Below are 12,794 nucleotides of genomic sequence, written 5' to 3'. Positions count from 1 at the left end.
GCACCTGAGGTTGCTTCTCACAATTAAAGGAACCTCAGTATATAGCCCAAAGCAGGGAAATGAAGCATGGGCAGGGCTCAGGAGGACAGCTGTGGCTGGGGGGACAGCATAGTACTGGGGCAGGCACTATAGCAGATGTGCATGGTACTGTACTCGGCACCTCAGGTTGCTTCTCACTATTAAAGGAACCTCAGTATATAGCCCAAAGCAGGGAAATGAAGCATGGGCAGGGTTCAGGAGGACAGCTGTGGCTGGGGGGACAGCATAGTACTGGGGCAGGCACTATAGCAGATGTGCATGGTACTGTACTCGGCACCTCAGGTTGCTTCTCACTATTAAAGGAATCTCAGTATATAGCCCGAAGCAGGGAAAAGAAGCATGGGCAGAGCTCAGGAGGACAGCTGTGGCTGGGAGGACAGCATAGTACTGGAGCAGGCAGTATAGCAGATGTGCATGGTACTGTACTCGGCACCTGAGGTTGCTTCTCACAATTAAAAGAACCTCAGTATATAGCCCGAAGCAGGGAAAAGAAGCATGGGCAGGGTTCAGGAGGACAGCTGTGGCTGGGGGGACAGCATAGTACTGGGGCAGGCACTATAGCAGATGTGCATGGTACTGTACTCGGCACCTCAGGTTGCTTCTCACTATTAAAGGAATCTCAGTATATAGCCCGAAGCAGGGAAAAGAAGCATGGGCAGAGCTCAGGAGGACAGCTGTGGCTGGGGGGGACAGCATAGTACTGGGGCAGGCACTATAGCAGATGTGCATGGTACTGTACTCGGCACCTGAGGTTGCTTCTCACAATTAAAGGAATCTCAGTATATAGCCCGTAGCAGGGAAAAGAAGCATGGGTAGGGCTCAGGAGGACAGCTGTGGCTGGGAGGACAGCATAGTACTGGGGCAGGCACTATAGCAGATGTGCATGGTACTGTACTCGGCACCTGAGGTTGCTTCTCACAATTAAAGGAATCTCAGTATATAGCCCGTAGCAGGGAAAAGAAGCATGGGTAGGGCTCAGGAGGACAGCTGTGGCTGGGAGGACAGCATAGTACTGGGGCAGGCACTATAGCAGATGTGCATGGTACTGTACTCGGCACCTGAGGTTGTTTCTCACTATTAAAGGAACCTCAGTATATAGCCCAAAGCAGGGAAAGGAAGCATGGGTAGGGCTTAGGAGGACAGCTGTGGCTGGGAGGACAGCATAGTACTGGGGCAGGCACTATGGCAGATGTGCATGGTACTGTACTCGGCACCTGAGGTTGCTTCTCACTACCTCAGTATATAGCCCAAAGCAGGGAAAGGAAGCATGGGTAGGGCTCAGGAGGACAGCTGTGGCTGGGAGGACAGCATAGTACTGGGGCAGGCACTATGGCAGATGTGCATGGTACTGTACTCGGCACCTGAGGTTGCTTCTCACTACCTCAGTATATAGCCCAAAGCAGGGAAAGGAAGCATGGGTAGGGCTCAGGAGGACAGCTGTGGCTGGGAGGACAGCATAGTACTGGGACAGGCACTATAGCAGATGTGCATGGTACTGTACTCGGCACCTGAGGTTGCTTCTCACTACCTCAGTATATAGCCCGAAGCAGGGAAAGGAAGCATGGGTAGGGCTCAGGAGGACAGTTGTGGCTGGGGGGGACAGCATAGTACTGGGACAGGCACTATAGCAGATGTGCATGGTACTGTACTCGGCACCTGAGGTTGCTTCTCACAATTAAAGGAATCTCAGTATATAGCCCGAAGCAGGGAAAGGAAGCATGGGTAGGGCTCAGGAGGACAGTTGTGGCTGGGAGGACAGCATAGTACTGGGGCAGGCACTATGGCAGATGTGCATGGTACTGTACTCGGCACCTGAGGTTGCTTCTCACTACCTCAGTATATAGCCCGAAGCAGGGAAAGGAAGCATGGGTAGGGCTCAGGAGGACAGTTGTGGCTGGGAGGACAGCATAGTACTGGGGCAGGCACTATAGCAGATGTGCATGGTACTGTACTCGGCACCTCAGGTTGTTTCTCACTATTAAAGGAACCTCTGTTACTTTTCTCACCTTGAGTTGAGGCTCTTTCCAATGTCTTCTATAATAGAAGGCCGCCGATAGCAAAATTATAAACATTACAATCCAGGATACATAAAATAGTACAACAGATGTGGGAGTGCTGTACATCTGCTCACACACCCATTGTAGATGATCAAGAATTTTGTAAAGATGGGAACTGGAAGCTTTTGTATGAGGTTCTTTGTCTTCTAAATCTTCTGGCAATAAGTCTAATCCAATAGTCATCCATAAAGGACGTTCACCAGCCTCCGAACGGAAACGACATGGTGGAAACATCTTGAACTGTAACGCATCTGCTTGTGACTGCAGGATTTTGCTCATGGATCTTTGTGATGTCACAGATGTCAGAGGCTCAGTGTTCCATGTCATCATCTCCTATGGCTGACTGCCAAGTAAAACCACCCATGCTCTAATGGGCTACATGGTGGCCAGTGGTTAGCACTGTTACCTTCCAGCGCTGAGGTCCTGGGTTCATTTCCTGGGAAAACGTCCGATAGTTTAAATCAGGTTTTATGTTTGAAATTCATTTTTTAAACATTTTTTCTATTTTTTTTCCCATAACACAATCTATAATAAAAAATGAGAAACTTTGCAATTTTGCCACTGGGGCTATTTTAGACTGTTTGTTGTTTAAGAAATTCACTTGTACATTAGCAGCAATAGGCTGACTTACACCCTATTTTCTGTATCGAAACCTCTAATGAGCACGTGCAAAAGTTTTTGTGAAGGGAGGGGGAGCGAGGTCAGCTGTGACGTCGCCTATTGTGATTGGTGGATCCTGTGTCATCAGCTGTGTGTAGAGATGTTACCTGTCATTGTAATTCTGCCTGTGATGATAATGAGACTGCTGAAAACTCTTCCCGAAGAAAAGGAAATGCGAGTCTACAAAAGCCCCAGTGGCCAGTGTGAAAGTTGTAAGCTTTTTTTAATACACACTGTGATATGAAAGGCGTGAGGTCTACCTCTTTGACCCACAGTCCCCATCCTCTCTGGTAAGGTGTCCACCAGTTGCCGCATGTAAGGAGGGAATGGAGAGGTAGCTGTGCATGTATGCCGCTCTGTCTATTAGTGGGAATTACAAAAACAGCTGAGCATACATGCGAAGACAGTCCCATAAGTGCAACCGGTGCAGCCACCGCAATGGCCCAATAGGTCAGAGGCCTCCAAGGCAGCAGATTCTATCACAAACACGTAATCGGGGGTATTGTCCTAAACTGTTGGACTACTAAGGGTCCATGTATGCACAGGGGCCCTCTTTTACCTGTGTCGGCCTCTTTAAGCCTACACATGTATGCCAAACCTCTTTTTTGATGATTCACGGACAGGAAGAAGCAACCGATGATCACCTGGCCAGGTTCTGTAGGAATTGAGAACCTGGCTCAGAAACTACACGCAGGTGGCTATCAGACATTTATGGCGTATCCTCAGTGTCTGCGATTGGGATGTCACCATCACTCATGGATGAGTTGCATTTTCTGAATTTCTGTAATTTATGCACATAGCCTAATTATAGTCAGGGGAAGGGATCAAGAAAGCCTTTACTGACCCACCAGAACAGGTTCCAGTCTGACTGGTGTAAATAATGGATCCCGCATGCAGCTGATGTGCAGCCTTGGAACCGTGGCTGATTCACGTATCGTACTGCATTGATAGAACAAGACCACTGAGTAAGGAAACCTCCGGGACCACCTGATCAGCTTCTATACTATTTCCGTGCCAGTTGGATGCCACGTCATTGGAACACATTTTTGGACAGTTTCGTAACCAGGAAACTCCTAGTGCCAGTTTGAATGGTGGCGTAGCCTTCCTGTTCTGTCACATCCACTTGTGACAGGTCTACTGGCCATTGCTACACTCTTCATTAGCTAATAGGCCTGGAATATTTTGCTGAGTTGTGACTTATTCTTGGTTCTTCAGTAAAAAAAAAAAAAGGTATAAAAATAGAAGTGTGTTAATACAAGTGATCGGTGTCAGAGATGTTGGTGCACTGTTTTAGGTAATTTTCTAATTACGAATTGGAAATTGTTTTTTTTTTTCTTTCCTACAGAAGCTAGATTGGCCCTGAAGGCTTACATCAGCTTTATCCAGCAGACCATTGCTGACCCTGAAAAAGTTCATGGAAAACTTAATAAAGAGGACAAGGTTTGTGGTCAAACAAGCTTTAATTGAGGTGTATTAATGAGTTGTCTGATTGCCAGGTGTGCTAAATAAACTATTAAAACTTACTTTTAAGGGGTGGCCCGAAATACAGATTAATATTCATCCTAATACTCGATTTAATGTCTTAATCAAATCTATTTTCTATGTTACTTTAATTAAAAATTCCCTATCCTTCCCCAACCACACTGCTTTTCTTTTTTTTCATGATGCTTCATTTGAGAATTCCCAGTACATCCTGACTGTGTCATCAGGGGTCAGAGGCGGCGGTCCCTTCCACAGCTCCTGCCCTGTCCCTGATATGAAGTGTCATCAGTGACTGTTCTGTCACTGTGCAATGTGAGCAATGACAGTGCGCTCTTTCACCGACTCAGTAGTAACAAGCCTGTGACCGAGCACACTGTCATTGATGGTTTGTGAGACTAATGCCTGGCTTGCAGAAAGTAGCATTTCCCACACAAGTGGCGTCACCTGCACGGGCAGCGTTTGTCTCTACACGCCAGGTATTCTTCCAATGCGCACTGATAGTGCAGTCTGTTACCGGCTCATTACTTCTGATCTGAGCTGGCAACAGAGTGCACTGTCATCGTACACATCGCACAGGGACCAGCCTAAGCACCTTAGGCTACTTTCACACTTGCGTCGGTACGGGGCCATCACCATGCGTTGGCCCGACGTACCGACGCAGGTTGTGAAAAAAATGAACAACGGGCGGAGCGGATGCAGTTTTTCAATGCATCCGCTGCCCCATTGTAATGTCCGGGGAGGAGGGGGCGGAATTCCGGCCGCACATGCGCGCTCGGAAATGGCGGACTCGACGCACAAAAAAAGTTACATGTAACTTTTTTTGTGCCGAGTGTTCGCCAAAACACGACGCATCCGTCGCACGATGGATGCGACGTGTGGCCATACGTCGCAATGCGCTGGCTAATGCAAGTCTATGGAGAAAAAAACGCATCATGCGGGCAACTTTGCAGGATGCGTTTTTTTCTCCAAAACGACGCATTGCGACGTACGTCACACAACGCAAGTGTGAAAGTAGCCTTACATGAAAGTCAGTGATAACATTTCGTTTCAGGGAGAGGGCAGAGGCAGTGACTGATAATGCTTCGCTTGAGTATCCCAACATGCACCGGGAATTCTCAAATAAAGCGCGATAAAAAAGGAAATTGTAAACAAAAAAAGAAAGGCAGTTAGATAGTGAAGTTGGGGAAGGATAGGACATTTTTAATTGACGTATGTTAGAAAATAGATTTAATTATGGCATTAACCCCTTCACACCCTTGCGATTTTGCATTTTTGTTTTTTACTTCCCTTCTTCCCAGAGCCATACTTTAATTTTTTTTCGTCAATATGGTCTTGTGAGGGCTTGTTTTTTTTTTTTTTTTTGAACGATACCATTGACTTTACCATATATTGTACTAGAAAATAGGAAAAAAAATCCAAGTGTGGTGAATTGCAAAAAAAAAAAGCGTAATGCCACAATTGTTTTTTTTTTGCTTTTTTTATTTACTATATTGACTAGGTGCTAAAACTGACCTGCCATTATGAGTATCCAAGTCAGCACGAGTTTGCAGATACCAAACATGTATAGTTTTTTTTTTTATTTAAGTGGTGAAAAAAAAAACAGTGGCGCCATTTTCTGAAAGCCGTAGCGTCTCCATTTTTGGGATCAGGGGCTGGGTGAGGGCTTATTTTTTTTTTTTTTTTTCCTCTCCGAACCGCCGCTCTTATTGATACCAGCTTGTGCTATACATAGCAGGGTTTTAGCCCTGCTATGTGTAGCAGAATTCATCATCTCCTATGAATGACGGCCACAGTGTTCATAAGAGATCTGTGATGTGCCAAGAAAAAATACGGGCTCAGCGCCACAGCCCGTATCAAAGGCAGAGACACGCCCCATATATGTGTCATAGGTCATGAAGGGATTAAATAGATAGAGATTTAGGATAAAAATGTATTTGTATTTCGGACCACCTCTTTAAAGGAAAAGGAAAACTGAAAACCAAATAACATAATGGGGCCACACGTTCCGATACTTTAAAAGAAACAGTGTTGTCCAGATCTAAACCTGACACATATACAGTGGGGCAAAAAAGTATTTAGTCAGTCAGCAATAGTGCTAGTTCCTCCACTTAAAAAGATGAGAGGCGTCTGTAATTCACATCATAGGTAGACCTCAACTATGGGAGACAAACTGAGAAAAAAAAATCCAGAAAATCACATTGTCTGTTTTTTTAACATTTTATTTGCATATTATGGTGGAAAATAAGTATTTGGTCAGAAACAAACAATCAAGATTTCTGGCTCTCACAGACCTGTAACTTCTTCTTTAAGAGTCTCCTCTTTCCTCCACTCATTACCTGTAGTAATGGCACCTGTTTAAACTTCTTATCAGTATAAAAAGACACCTGTGCACACCCTCAAACAGTCTGACTCCAAACTCCACTATGGTGAAGACCAAAGAGCTGTCAAAGGACACCAGAAACAAAATTGTAGCCCTGCACCAGGCTGGGAAGACTGAATCTGCAATAGCCAACCAGCTTGGAGTGAAGAAATCAACAGTGGGAGCAATAATTAGAAAATGGAAGACATACAAGACCACTGATAATCTCCCTCGATCTGGGGCTCCACGCAAAATCCCACCCCGTGGGGTCAGAATGATCACAAGAACGGTGAGCAAAAATCCCAGAACCACGCGGGGGGACCTAGTGAATGAACTGCAGAGAGCTGGGACCAATGTAACAAGGCCTACCATAAGTAACACACTACGCCACCATGGACTCAGATCCTGCAGTGCCAGACGTGTCCCACTGCTTAAGCCAGTACATGTCCGGGCCCGTCTGAAGTTTGCTAGAGAGCATTTGGATGATCCAGAGGAGTTTTGGGAGAATGTCCTATGGTCTGATGAAACCAATCTGGAACTGTTTGGTAGAAACACAACTTGTCGTGTTTGGAGGAAAAAGAATACTGAGTTGCATCCATCAAACACCATACCTACTGTAAAGCATGGTGGTGGAAACATCATGCTTTGGGGCTGTTTCTCTGCAAAGGGGCCAGGACGACTGATCCGGGTACATGAAAGAATGAATGGGGCCATGTATCGTGAGATTTTGAGTGCAAACCTCCTTCCATCAGCAAGGGCATTGAAGATGAAACGTGGCTGGGTCTTTCAACATGACAATGATCCAAAGCACACTGCCAGGGCAATGAAGGAGTGGCTTCGTAAGAAGCATTTCAAGGTCCTGGAGTGGCCTAACCAGTCTCCAGATCTCAACCCTATAGAAAACCTTTGGAGGGACTTGAAAGTCCGTGTTGCCAAGCGAAAAGCCATAAACATCACTGCTCTAGAGGAGATCTGCATGGAGGAATGGGCCAACATACCAACAACAGTGTGTGGCAACCTTGTGAAGACTTACAGAAAACGTTTGACCTCTGTCATTGCCAACAAAGGATATATTACAAAGTATTGAGATTAAATTTTGTTTCTGACCAAATACTTATTTTCCACCATAATATGCAAATAAAATGTTAAAAAAACAGACAATGTGATTTTCTGGATTTTTTTTTCTCAGTTTGTCTCCCATAGTTGAGGTCTACCTATGATGTAAATTACAGACGCCTCTCATCTTTTTAAGTGGTGGAACTTGCACTATTGCTGACTGACTAAATACTTTTTTGCCCCACTGTACACAAAAAGGACATCTGTTCCATAAGTGCCTAGGTTATTGATGAAAATAAACTATTAAAATTAGCAAAATGCAAAGTGAATGAACAAAATGGAAATCTAGATCAACTCAATATTTGGTGTGACTGCCCTTTTCCTTCAAAACAGTATCAAAGCGTCAGTTCTTCTAGGTAATCTTGTACTGTCAAGGATCTTTTCACTGACTGAACACAATGGGGTAGAGCATGGTTTCTGCTGTTCAGTAGAACAAGTATACATGCGCAGTCAGTGTAAGGGTATGTGCACACGTTGCGGTTTTGGCTGCAGATCCGCTGCGGATCTGCAGCAGTTTTCCATGCGTTTTACAGTAGCATGTAAAGCTATGGAAAACCAAATCCTCTGTGCACATGCCGCGGAAAATTCCACACAGAATTGCTGCGGTTTATTTTCTGCAGCATGTCAATTCTTTGTGCGGATTCCGCAGTGTTTTACACCTATTCGTTAATAGGAATCCGCAGGTGAAATCCACACAAAAACTGTGGTAAATCCGCTGATAAAACGCAGGGCGTTTTACCTGCGGATTTTTCTGAATCTGCGTGGAAAAATCCGTACATGAATCTGCAACGTGTGCACACAGCCTAAATGTTTATTCTGTCTCCGGTCAGCCCTGCTCCTTAGCTGAGAGAGATGTGTGCTTATAACGGCAGCTCTTCTAACAGCTGAGATTCATCTCGAGCTTTGCTTCTTCAGTGTCCATCTATCCTGACTAGTGATGAGTGAGTATACTCGTTTCTCGGATTTTCCAGAGCACTCTCAGGTTGTCTCCGAGTATTTGTTAGTGTTCGGAGATTTAGTTTTAATCACCGCAGCTGAATGATTTACAGCTATTAGCCAGCCTGAGTACATGTGGGGGTTGCCTAGTTGTTAGGGAATCCCCACATGTACTCAGACTGGCTAGTAGCTGTAAATCATTCAGCTGAGGCGATGAAAACTTAATCTCCGAACACTAACAAATACTCGGAGGACACCCGAGCATGCTGTGGAAAACCCCAGCAACGAGTGCACTCACTCATCACTAATCCTGACCTGACTAGGACGGCTGCAGTTTGAATTGTCACCGGTATCATGTTTATCACATTCTTGGAGAACCCCTTTAAAGGGAACCTGTCACCACCCCCAAAATGGAAGGTGAGCTAAGCCCACCGGCATCAGCGGCTTATCTACAGCATTCTGTAATGCTGTAGATAAGCCCCCGATGTATCCTGAAAGATGAGAAAAAGAGCTTAGATTATACTCACCCAGGGGCGGTCCCGCTTCGATGCGGTCTGGGGCCTCCCATCTTCATAGGATGACGTCCTCTTCTTGTCTTTACGCCGCGATTCCGGTACAGGCATACTTTTTGTCTGCCCTGCCTGCACACTGCAATACTTTGCTCTGCCCTCAACAGGGCAGACAAAGTACGCCTGCGCCGGAGCTGCAGCGGGAAGAGAAGAAGAGGACGTCATCGTAAGAAGATGGGAGGCCCCGGACTGGACTGCGACCCCCATCGGATCGCACCACCCGCCCAGGTGAGTATAATCTAACCTCTTTTTCTCATCTTTCAGGATACATCGGGGGCTTATCTACAGCATTACAGAATGCTGTAGATAAGCCCCTGATGGCGGTAGGCTTAGCTCAACTTCCATTTTGGGGGTGACAGGTTCCCTTTAACTGAAACGGGGACAGCTATGGCGGAAGCTGAAAACTGGGTGAGTATCAAACAAACTCTGCTACACAGTGAGGTTGTGGAAGACTATTTTTCACAGGTCATACACCATAGCAAGAAATAGCACAGCAGCAAGACACAAGGTAGTTGCACTGAATCAACAAGATCTCTCCCTGGAAAAAGATTTCAAAACAGACTGCAGTTTCACGATGAGCCGTTCAAGTTCTTTTGAAAAGGCACCAAGAAATGGACAAAGTTGAAGACCGTAGTCACAGCAATCAGCCAAGGAAACTAATTGCAGCAGATGAAAGACATGTCATACACACTTCCCTTTAAAATCAAAATGATGTCCAGCAGTGCTATCAGCTATAGAAATGGCAGCAACCAGCTGGATCCAGCTACACCTATCTACTGTTCAGAGAAGTCTGTCCAGAAGTGGTAGAAATGCGGCCAGACATTGGCTCTATCTCCAGAGCCCTGGAAGTGATGACTTGGCCCCCACAGAGCCTTGATCTCATCATCGAGTCTGTGTGGGTATACATGAAAAGACCAGAGGATTTGCGCAATCGACATCTACAGATCTGTGGTTATTTCCCCAAAATGTTTGACACAACCTCCTTGTTCTGCTGATTTCCTTCAAAATTTTGTACTAATATACCGAGAATTGATGCTGTTTTGAAGGAAAAGCACGATTACACCAAATATTGATTTGAAATGGATTTAATTTTTCTTCATTCACTTTAATATTTTTTTTATAAAATTGCAAACGAACTTCTATTTTTGAAAGCTAAAATAGCCTGTTTTGCACAGCAAAGTCTATTAATTATATGTCCAAAATTGGTGATCACCTAATCAAAAGTAAGGGGAAGAAGTATAAGGATCTTATCTGAAGATGCAAATAACGGAGGCTACTATCACGCTGCAGTGTCCCCATAATAATCAGAAAAAAAAAACAGCAGGATTCTCGGTGCATTAAATAGGTCTGCCCTGATTCCTTGGTAGACTGTTGGCGATACTCCAGACCACTTGTGGTCAAAGGTAATTGGGCAGCCAGCAATCTCTCATGGCTGAGCAATCATGTGTTTTCAATGGAGAGAGAGGAGAAAGCCGCTGCCAGACTTCTCTTAGGGTGCTTTCACATTGCATTCATTAACCTGTTCGTTGGCCCTGTTGGAGCTTGTGTTCAAACCCCCCTTAAAATGGCAGCACCGTTGTATTATATGGCGCCGTCAGCGCAAACGTGTGCTCTGTCATGCTGCACGATAGAGCAGATGTTCGCTCTGTTGGCACCATTATAGTCTATAGCCCCATCGATGAATATGCCCAAATTCCATTTTGCGGGAGGATCGGATGCAAGCCCAGATGGGGCCAGTGAACAAGTGCATGAATGCAATGTGTAAGCACCCTTGGTGGGTTATCTGCCCTGAAAACGGAAAGACTGTTGAAATTCTGAAACCTTGATTCTCCAGTGTCAGAGGAAGGGTGAAGAGACGACCTTACACAGATGATTGGTTGATTCTGTCAGAATTGTTGGGTTTGGCCAACTTTCATCATGTGTATGGGGTCCTGGGCGTTAGATTGCAAGCTGTGGATCAGCCACTGGTGATCATTCTGTAGACAGGACTAGGCAGCTTTCTTAGGACTCATCCCATTTAAACTGCTCATTTACAACGAAATGTCCTTTTTTTTCATCTGGCATATTAGGCTAGGGCTACAATCGCAACAACAAGTCTCAGACAATATTGCAGGATCAAAAACATTGGTGAAACTTGGTAACTTATTTTTCCATTGTAATTTGGCTTTGTGCATGTGACTTGTTCTCTTTGACCCAAATGTCCAACAGGTTTGTTTTATCTGTAATGGCGGCTCCGAATGATGGCACACTGTGACACCACTGACAATAACTGGATGCAATCGTGAAATGTAACATGATGATTGCCATGTAGCCCTGGAGACAATTATCTATACAATAGAAGATACGGTTTCAGTGTTAAAAATTAACTTTTATGACATGTATCTTGCGTCTTTTTGTTCTCGGTCTTTCTTTCCTTTAGAATCAAGCGATCAATGCTTGCAAATCAAAAAATGAATGGCTGCAAAACGCCAAGAATCCAACGACACAAGACTTTGTGGATCAGAAGCAACAACTAGAGAACGCAGCGCAGATCATCTTCACCAAGATCAATACACCACGTAAGAATCATTAGTAATTCGCTAAGGGCAGTGTTCTCCAGTCTGTGGCTCTTCAGCTGCTGGGAGCAGTGAAAGTACTGGTTGACCATGCTGAAGAACACAGTAAAGCCCCCCAGACACATTCGATAGCCATCAGCTAATCATTTGGCGCACAGCAATCTTCCCGATTTCTCTGTACACCGGAGCACACGGCTCCTAGGGTATCTATGACAGCTGTACCAAGACTCTTCAGACCTTTCTTTCTCTCATAGGAGCACAAACCGGAAAATCCAAACAGTGATATCAGATCTTCATTTCAGTTTACAACATGTTTGGCTTGAAAATATGGACTTTATTTGATACTAAATGGTAATCCATTACATATTTTTCCATATTCTCCTTTGTGACAGTGAAGATTTTCATTATAATGAGATTGGAATCTAACTTGTAGGTCATATTAAGCGATTAATGTTAAGGGGTTTTCCCACTAACTAAATACATTTTAATCAATAGATCTTTGAATAAAGATAATTTTCATAACTGGATGGGATAAATAAAAATGTTCCTGTGTTGAGATAAAGTGCTCCTGATATGTACTGTATAATGGCCTTATCTGACCGTGCAGGGACATGGTCTGATGATACCACAGCTCCTGGGCAGGGAAGGAAACAAGTGTGTACAGAAAGGACAGCACTGTATTGTTTTTATGAGATAAGCCGGATTACTTACCGGTAATGCTCTTTTAATGAGTCCACGACAGCACCCTACTGGAGAGAGGGATCCGCCCCACAGGAACAGGAAACCTACAGAAAATAAAAGGGGGCGGTACGCTTCTCCTCAGTTTTGATTTCAGAGTACCCGGAGGACCGCCATTATTAGGCAAATACCATTATTTTATGTTCAAACTTACCGTATATACTCGAGTATAAGCCGACCCGAGTATAACCCGACCCCCCCCCCCTAATTTTGCCACAGAAAACTGGGAAAACTTAATGACTCGAGCATAAGCCTAGGGTGGGAAATGCAGCAGCTACTGGTA

At 44.8% G+C, this 12,794-nt stretch overlaps 1 protein-coding gene across 1 annotated transcript in view; it reads left to right on the top strand.

The window, feature by feature from the left end:
* ANKRD45 (ankyrin repeat domain 45) overlaps nucleotides 1–12,298 on the top strand; it is a 30,521-nt gene extending 18,223 nt beyond the window's left edge. Inside the window, exons 4-6 of the mRNA XM_069737502.1 lie at nucleotides 4,102–4,196; nucleotides 11,638–11,776; nucleotides 12,028–12,298. Coding sequence (XP_069593603.1) covers nucleotides 4,102–4,196; nucleotides 11,638–11,776; nucleotides 12,028–12,056 — 263 coding nt within the window. The 3' untranslated portion in view covers nucleotides 12,057–12,298. The remainder of the gene's footprint in view (nucleotides 1–4,101; nucleotides 4,197–11,637; nucleotides 11,777–12,027) is intronic.
* Nucleotides 12,299–12,794: the final 496 nt, after the last annotated feature.

This window comes from Ranitomeya imitator, chromosome 8, assembly GCF_032444005.1.
Source record: "Ranitomeya imitator isolate aRanImi1 chromosome 8, aRanImi1.pri, whole genome shotgun sequence".
In the NCBI taxonomy this organism is placed as follows: Eukaryota; Metazoa; Chordata; class Amphibia; order Anura; family Dendrobatidae; genus Ranitomeya; species Ranitomeya imitator.
This window is presented reverse-complemented; position numbering and strand designations above follow the sequence as displayed.